This window comes from Medicago truncatula, chromosome 8, assembly GCF_003473485.1.
Source record: "Medicago truncatula cultivar Jemalong A17 chromosome 8, MtrunA17r5.0-ANR, whole genome shotgun sequence".
Classification (NCBI taxonomy): Eukaryota; Viridiplantae; Streptophyta; class Magnoliopsida; order Fabales; family Fabaceae; genus Medicago; species Medicago truncatula.
Genome location: NC_053049.1, coordinates 464499 through 473750, shown reverse-complemented (window position 1 = coordinate 473750; position 9252 = coordinate 464499). Strand labels below are relative to the sequence as shown.

General features: G+C 31.4%; 1 protein-coding gene across 1 annotated transcript; it reads left to right on the top strand.

Moving 5' to 3' along the window:
- Nucleotides 1–8077: 8077 nt before the first annotated feature.
- On the top strand, nucleotides 8078–8883 carry LOC11442235 (ethylene-responsive transcription factor ERF034). The gene has a single exon (XM_003626680.4). The coding sequence runs from the start codon at nucleotides 8129–8131 to the stop codon at nucleotides 8750–8752; it is 624 nt and encodes a 207-aa protein (XP_003626728.1). The 5' UTR covers nucleotides 8078–8128; the 3' UTR covers nucleotides 8753–8883.
- Nucleotides 8884–9252: the final 369 nt, after the last annotated feature.

Genomic DNA, 9252 nt, shown 5'->3' with positions numbered 1-9252 from the left:
AATGGTTTTAAAAGCCTACATTATTACTTTTTTTTTTTACAAGAAAACCCTCTCCTTTAATAGATATTTTACTTTTTTTTTTCTTTCAGAAAAAAAGTATATAAATCTCTTATGAATTTTAATTATAACATTTTAGTTAGGTCAAATGCATCTAAAAGTCCTTTAAGTTTTTCATTTTTTCCAAAGTCGTCCTTTAAGTTTCAAAAGTCTCAAACGAGTCCTTTTAGTTTTTGAATCGTTTCAAACAAGTCCTATTGTAGATAGCATAGTTGGTAATTGCTTCCTTGAACTCATCTTTGGTACCAAATCTGGCTCCTAACACCCACTTAAAATTAGTCATTTTTTAGGCGTGACAAATGGTGGATAATGCTCTTTGTTGCTATCATCTAAATCATCACCATCATCCTCTAAAAGGATTTGTTTGAAACGATTCAAAAACTAAAATAATTTGTTTGGGACTTTTGAAACTTAAAGGATTTGTTTGGAACTTTTGAAACTTAAAGGACGACTTTGGAAAAAATAAAAAACTTAAAAACCTTTAAATACATTTGACCTTTTAGTTAATATTTACGGCTCCCCCTAATATTTTGATCAAGATCCGCCCCTGCATATAATTCCTGTTTGGTTAATTTTTTTTTGAGAGATTCTCATATCAACCTTTTCACAATCGCATTTTTGTGCTTACAGGCGAGTCGTGTTATATGTGGCCATGTTTTTGGCTTGGATTAGAATGAAGAAGATGAATAAAAATCATGTTATGAATTTTGAGATCATTTTTAAATACATTTTTTTGATTTCCATAATATAAAATTTATAAATCAAATTGGATCTGTCTGTCATGATCTAAAGAGAAGAAAAAAGTTTGTATTCAATCAAAGCAAGAATTTATTGGAGGGAAGTATTGTGTACATTCAAGAGAGTTATAAACACATACACACACGTGTATATCCTAAGTAATTGAGTGTACAATAAATATGTGTGCTGCTGTGGGATGTAGGTGCCAAACTCTCGTATTAGTAGTTGGTAGAAAAAGGGTATTGAATTGCTTCTTTTGTTCTTTTTGAAAGGAATGTACCACTCAATTCAATTGCTAGCATGTGTGCTTAGGCATGTAAATTATTATATTTTGCTAGTTGAAAAATAGGGTGCAACTAAATTGGTCTAGTTAAAGGAATAACTACCACCTACCAAAAACGGGGTTATAGTGTATGGAAGGATTCAAATTCCCGTTTGTTAGTTGGTACTATGTTTTACCTTCTACCCCCAACCTAAACGGCCGTTTAGGACTCCAACCACTTCGTTCTTACCAACTTAGGTTTGGTTTGGCTAATAAAAGTTTAAACACTTTTGAACCAAATTAAGAACAATCTTTTTCACATTCTTTCTAACACTTAATTTTTTTTTATTGAATTAAATTAATGTTGATCACACAACATAGAAATGTGTTTAATATAAAGTGGTAAAATCTATATTGATTTCATCTTAACACAAAAGTGACAGTTAAAGACATTTATCTCTTCCCAAATAATAAAAGAAGTACATAGTATACAAATTCAATGTAGTCCGGCAAAATTCTGCATTCACAGAATCACCACATTAGTCACCTTATCCGTTTGATGGTCAAGACAAGATAGAGATAAAATAAGATATAAAATTTGATAGTGACAAAATATGATATAGATATGATAAACATTAATCTTATCATGTGTTTGATTCGCACATGATACCAAATAAGATATCATTATTTTTTATAACTAAATGAGAAACTTACTTTCGTAATTAATTAAATATTTTAAAAACGGCATGTAATTAATTATAAATAAGTAAGGAATGACAACATTTTAAAATTGACATAATATCTTTGGTAATATATGAGGAATAAATTTCTAATCATGTCATGATAGTATCTAACCCAGCATATACTCATATAAAAATTACAAAGACAAGTGATGATATGATAGAAAAATGGTTTGTTTTATCTCATATTTGGTGCATCAAACATGAAATTCAAGCAGGATATAATAAATGTATGTGCATCAAACATTAGATTCAAAGCATGATATGATAAATATACCATATCATGTCTCTTTATCCTAACCATCTAAGAACCCATGTTAAAAGCAAGGTGTTGAAAATCTCAAGCAAATTTTTAATTTTTTTAAAAACTAAGATCCCGACCTTTACATAGCGGTGGCATTTAGGGTGGGTGAAGGAAAGAATTTCCCATCATAGGAAAGTTGATTTATAACCTTTGGATCAAATGAAGAGCATAATTTTATTATAGGCTCTCACCACTAGATTTTTTTCACACTATCTCCCACACCCTTCTCTCCTCCATCCCAACTCAGTGACAAACATCACTACCCATACTTGAATCATGATCATTATGCTCCCACTACCATGCCTTTACTGATTCAGTTTTTATTATATTTTCGGATCTTAATTCTAATTAAAATTGGAATATGGATTTATTTAAGTTGCTGATTATAAGCTTTATGAGTTTTGATAATTTTTGTGTAAAAATGGTAATAAAAAAAAAGGCAGGTTCAAATCTGGGCATGACCAACGACGTCAATGATTAATCAGAGAAGACCAACTACGGAAACGAGATTGAAAACCAGCGAATGGAAGAATGACCGGAAAATTTAGGGTGTAAAGTTTCAAGATCTAAAAAAATCAGTCTCAATGGAGGTTCAAGGCACTGTGAAAGACAAAGAATTCGTGAGAAGAAACGTGATTCGATGTTAATAAGCGATTTGACGGCGATAGAGAAGACATAAGTGGATGGACTTGTCATGGGATTTTCCTTAATTTGGAGATGAGCTATAAAGTCATTCTCAATTTGAATGTCCAGTTTAGTAGTAGTGTTAATTGTAAAGAGAAGAGGATGAGAAAATGGATTTATGGTGGAGAAGAAAATGATTTAGATCTCGTAAAAAAAATAAAAAAGAGTTTAGATTGAGAAGGTGAAGGGAGTTAATCCATTAATGGACATTAAATGTAATATTGGATGATTGTGGTTGATGAGCTAGCTATTCCTCCCTGAGATTTTTACTTAAAAACCAAAATAATTCTGAGTTGTTTTATAGTTGAGAGGTTGAAGATAAAGTGGAAAAAAATCTAGTATGGAGAGACTATAATAAGATCAGTGTTCCTATTTAATTTAATGGTTAAAAACTACTTTCCCATAATGGGGAATTCTTTCCCTTACCCACTCTAAATGCCACCTTACATAGCTACTTTCATATACATGATCAATAGTATCACTTTAATAATAATAATAATAATAATAATAATAATAATAATAATAATAATAATAATAATAATAATAATAATAATAATAATAATCTATACCTATTAATAAAGGCAATACTATTTTTTGGTGTAGTTTTTTTTTGTAAATCCCAAAATGCCCTTACTTGATGTTAGTTAGCAGTTTTATCAAAAACAAAAATATAACTCCTTGGCAGTAGTTATAACATACATAGATTTTCACTTTCAAAATGGATATGTGAAAAAGAAGGGAGAATAGCAAGACAGTAATATGTGAGAGAAGCACCACATCTTGCCAAAAACAGCGGTTACGGATCAATCTTACCCTTTGTTAGTCTTTTTTCCGTTCCATTGTCCTCAAAGTAAGTTTCTTTCTCTATGTTTTTTAATGCTTACGATCAGGCTACACATTTTTCTTTCCAACTTCTTTTTCTTTTATATTTCAATCTTCTTTTTTTTATTTTCTCTTTTGATTAATGATGACCATTACTTTTGATAGATACAGGGGGGATAGCACGTGGGAGAAGAGAATTTACAAGGTTTTGAACATTGATTATTTTTTTATGTTTGTTTTTATAGGTTCTATATGAGGTTGTTTGCAGTTAATACTTTATTTATTATGCATTTGGCAGTTTCATGCGTACTGAGTTTGCTTTTATCATTTATTTCAATTATCTTTTTGTTTTCTATTTATAATTTTTTCATGCTTCCTCAATGAACTCTGTAATTTATAAGACTATTTGTTCCCTCCTTTTTAGGGAACCCTTCTTTTTATGGTTAGTGTCCTACCTTTCATTATTAATCATTATTGTGAATTTTCATCAATTCATTTCATACTTACACCAAACTTAAGAAAAGTGAAAGCAGTTGTGGAAAGGGATCGTTAAAGAACACTGTGAGTAAATACAATTGTTGAAATAGTGCTCATAAAGTTTGGTATGCTTGTTTTTGCTCCAAAATTTTCCTTGAAAGAACCAGAAGTACAACATTTACAAGTTAACAGTTTATTACATCTAATAGTGGTTATTTGAAATGTGAAAAACTAGACCGACATCAATAAACACTCTGCACATACATAATTGTGGTGAGGGAGTGCACTATCAAATCAAATAAATGGATGAAACATATATGAGTGATCTGAACAAAAGAGGAATAGAGAGAGAGAGAGAGAGAGAGAGAGAGAGAGAGAGAGAAGAGAGAGAGAGAGAGAGAGAGAGAGAGAGAGAGAGAGAGAGAGAGAGGAGAGAGAGAGAGAGAGAGAGAGAGAGAGAGAGAGAGAGAGAGAGAGAGAGAGAGGAGAGAGAGAGAGAGAGAGAGAGAGAGAGAGAGAGAGAGAGAGAGAGAGAGAGGAGAGAGAGAGAGAGAGAGAGAGAGAGAGAGAGAGAGAGAGAGAGAGAGAGGAGAGAGAGAGAGGAGAGAGAGAGAGAGAGAGAGAGAGAGAGAGAGAGAGAGAGAGAGGAGAGAGAGAGAGAGAGAGAGAGAGAGAGAGATGTATGTTGCGACGACAGGGTGCAATATGATAAGCAAAAATCCACATTCATGTCACATTGACATAATTAAAGTAATTTAAAAGTTGGTCGTCGTTTCATACTTGAATTTGCTTTTTAAGTGTCTACAAAATCCACTGCCATACATATGGAGTAATTTTTGGAATAATAAAAATGAACAAACCCATGATTCCTTTTCCTTTGAAGTTCCAGTTCGTAGTCATTTTGTTTTCAATTTGGAAGCACACAAACACTAACAATAATATGTAGGAAGTTGTTTTGTAATGACTGACCTTCACCATGGTCATTTTCTTTCCATTTTCCTTTTTAAAATTATTGAATATTGTCCATTTCTACTTATTCTACATTGGACACTCGACTATTTGTATGGATGGTGAAATCAGAGGTGACTCTTTTTATTACTCTATTTTACCATTTTAATGTCCAACTTAAGTTTCAGTTTTGGATTGTGGGTTAAAACCTCCAGAGTAGAGAGACACGACAACTAAACTTCTATGTTTATGTTTGGTTTCCTTTGAAGCTTTCAAATCATGCAAACCAACAGCGAAAAGAATTGCAAGAGAAATAGACAGGGAGAAGTGAAAAGAGGATGTAGTTGTCCTCGACAACAGTGATATTAGAGCATAAGAGAGATGAATATGGATACAAAAGGTAAGAAATGTGCAAGTCGATGCATTAACATCGATATAGAAAGCATGGCACATGTGGTGTTGGCATTTTTAATGACCCTAAGTTCTAATGATTTATTAACTATGTATCGTTTACTCACCAATTTATTTATTAACAAGTTATTGACTAACCTATTTATTTAGGGTTTCTATTGGCTAAACTTATTCACGAAGAAACATATCAATACGTTAGCGCAGTAAAAAATGCGGACAGACGGGCACGAGAGTGCCCGTCTGGACGCTAGTAATAATAATAATAATAATAAACACTTTATACATTCAACATTATCTACATTATCAATAGATGAAAAATAAATAAACCGTACATATGTTTCTTTTGTTGAGTCTTCCTCCATGTTCTAAAATTGCATTCTATATAACATTTTAGACTGATAATATTATTGTTCTTCTCTTAAGATAATGTCTGGAATAGCGGTACAATTTATTACACTCATTTAATAAACTGTAAATGGAATGAGTAATTGTTGAACCTACCCCAATAAATAAAATTGTCAAACCTCCCTTTTCTTTTCTTATAAACCCCGCAATTTTCCTTTTGTGTGCATAGCATGTTAGAGAAATATATATTGGGTGAGACGAGGATCCATATGTATAAGTGATGAATAATCTTCATCTTACAAACTAGTTTAGTAAATATGAGTTACACCAGTATAAATTTTAAGTTGAAAATCTATATTAAACCATTTGCTATTAGGTCAAACATTCAGATATTAGATGATGTTACACTAATCATGCTCACCCCCGATTATTAGGTCATACTCCATAGGCCATTCGGACTAGACTCTAAATATCAAGTCGTGGACGTGAAAGAGTATGTTGAAAGTTTTGTATTGTCTGAATTTGTGTTTATAAGTGTTGGACTATATTTGGAGTATTTAACATAGCATGTTTTTTTTATTTTATTTTATTTTATTTTTGTTTATGTTTGGGGTATATCTTCTCTTATAGCATTTGTTTCTTCAGAACAATTCAGCTTCCTACAATTCTTGGATGAACATGACACAAATGCTCACAATGGGTTGGTTGTTGATTTTTACATAGTTGAAAACTGGCATTAGTTGGACCCAACAATGCCCCACAACGCATGTGCACCATGTGTTTATGGAAATTATCATCACATTTCTCAACCTTTGCTGCTATGTCAATAAATTATGAACAGTTAAATATATGCATAACATTTTTTTTTTAAGGAATAATATATACATAACATAACAATTGATAGTTAGCAATATGTATAAATACATGTTACTGTCCTGTGATTAGAACAAAATGATTTTTATAAGAAAAAATGGAATAGTCCTATGTTTCTTTGTGATGTGTCATTTGTCTTTTTCTTTGTGACCAAAACCCACGTGGGTATCCTCAACTAGTGTAGATTTGCACAAAAATTGATTTTAAAAAAAATCCTGTTTTCTTATAGAATTTGTATATGCTATTTTGAGACAATAGTCTTGATACTATTGGTTGTGTAACAAGTGATCACAACCGGAGAAAATTAATAATTGAATTGGAACAATCTCTAGCAGAAGGACAGATCAGCTTAAGTAAGACATATGGGTCAAGTTGATTTATAAATATTTCATTTTCAGAGGCATTGATATTTGTTTGTAAGTTTCTATACGTCACCAAGAGAAAATAAAGACCATGTTATTATGTTTAAGTTTGAGATAGTGTTAAAGAATTTACAGGGTCTTGTTTTATTTAAGTGCCTAGCTGGTAATCCCACAAATTAATAGTCCAAATAAAATCATAAATAAATTAGTAATATCACTGTGGATTTGGATTGTTTGGAGTGAGTTAAACATGTTTGAATCGTTAGTTCAAAATCAGACGATTCATATTTTAATGTAGATTTAAATTTTTTAGAATCTAATTTATTAAAATTAAGCTTTGAACTGTTCAAATTTATTAGACGGTCCATTAATCGTAGCTAAATGTATGTAATCACGGGATTGTGACCGGAGGAGACATCACATATTCTATAATTATATGAAGCATATTCATCTATGTATATATCATCTTTGAAAAACTAAATTTGAAGGTCCTACCACTTACATATCACAAGAATGGAAAGAGTTGTTGTTGTTGTTGAAAAGAGAACATATATACTGTGCAGACACATGTAAAAATAGAATGAGAATGGAAAGTTATTTACATATATAGAAAAAACCAAAGGTAAGTAATGGTTATCTATGTAGAATTTAAAATTATGTTATTCAATTCCCACATGGAAAACAAATAATCAATTATGTGCCTTGTGCAACAACCCATGCTTTCTTTTAGTATTCTTGTTTTCTTTTCTATTGTTTTATCTTTTCTTTTTCTTTTCTCTTTACATAAATCTCATTTCTTTTACTATAACGATGAATCTCAAATAATTAATGAACTTTAATTAAGTAAAAATTATTTAAAATAATTTGAGTTTTAAATCTTAATTAAAATAAACTTTAATTAGACTTTATTTATTTATTTTGACAAGTTAATTAAACTTTATTTATTATTCGACCGAAATCCAAATTATCAGTTACCTACCAAAACGGAGGATTAAAAAAAATATAACGTATTGAGAGAAACCATAAAGCCAAGTCTATTTATTTTTAAGCACCCTTCACTCATTGTGTACTCCCAACAAGTCATAATCAAACTCTCTAGTTTACAATGGAGAAACATATCAACATGGAAAGTGATGCTGATGACACTTCTAGCACACCCTCTTTCTCCTCCTCCACTTCATCAAATTCAGATACAAAGGAGGAGAGTAAGAAAAGGCAGAGAAGTACTGAAGTTGAAAATAATAGCACACATCCAACTTATAGAGGAGTAAGGAAGAGAAATTGGGGGAAATTTGTGTGTGAGATTCGTGAGCCAAAGAAAAAATCAAGAATATGGCTTGGAACATACCCTACAGCTGAAATGGCAGCTAGAGCACATGATGTAGCTGCTTTAGCTATAAAGGGTCATTCAGCATACCTTAATTTCCCTGAATTGGTACAACAACTTCCAAAGCCAATAAGTACTTCTACAAAAGACATTCAAGCTGCTGCTGCAAAAGCTGCAAACACTGTATTTGTAGCTGAACCAATACAAGAAGAACATTTCTCATCTTCAAGTTCAACATTTACCAATAATGATGATGCTACATTGTTTGATTTGCCAGATCTTTTTCCTGATGATGGAAACAATGGACTTTGTTCTTATTCTTCAAAAAATTCTTCTTGGTATTTATGTGCAGTTGATAGTGGATTTAGGCTTGAGGAACCATCTTTTTGGGAGAAATACTAGTGCTTGTTTTTTACTAAGTAAAAAAAATGTATCATTCAGAGTTTGTCTTGTTTTTTAGTCACATCATTTGCATATTTTGCAGAATCTACACACAGAATACAATTTTGTATGTAATTAAAGGTTATTGTCTATTGCTATTTGTCTCATTTAGTTATATATGCTGCAGTGATTTGGTTAAAATTGGTAACAATGAAATTCCCAAAGATAACTTTTTTGTTTTCCTTTTCTGGTGAATAATGATGTAAGATAAGCATAGAGGGTCTAATCCTTGGTGAAGTAATAATTAAGTTAAACATGTATAGATTTGGAAGATAAACAAGCATCTTCATGCATTGTCATGGAGTTGACTTAAACACCTCTTTTTAACTTTTGGTAAAAAATTGTCATCTTACAACATTACATCTAGTACTTGAGGTGTGGGAAGTGAAGAAAACGGATAAAATAAGAGGATAAAGTGAGAGAAAGTGTGGTAGGTAATGTGACATAAAAGGAAAAAAAAA

Excerpts from the sequence above, each read along its gene's own strand:
- LOC11442235 (XM_003626680.4), top strand. The coding sequence starts at position 8,129 with ATGGAGAAACATATCAACATGGAAAGTGATGCTGATGACACTTCTAGC.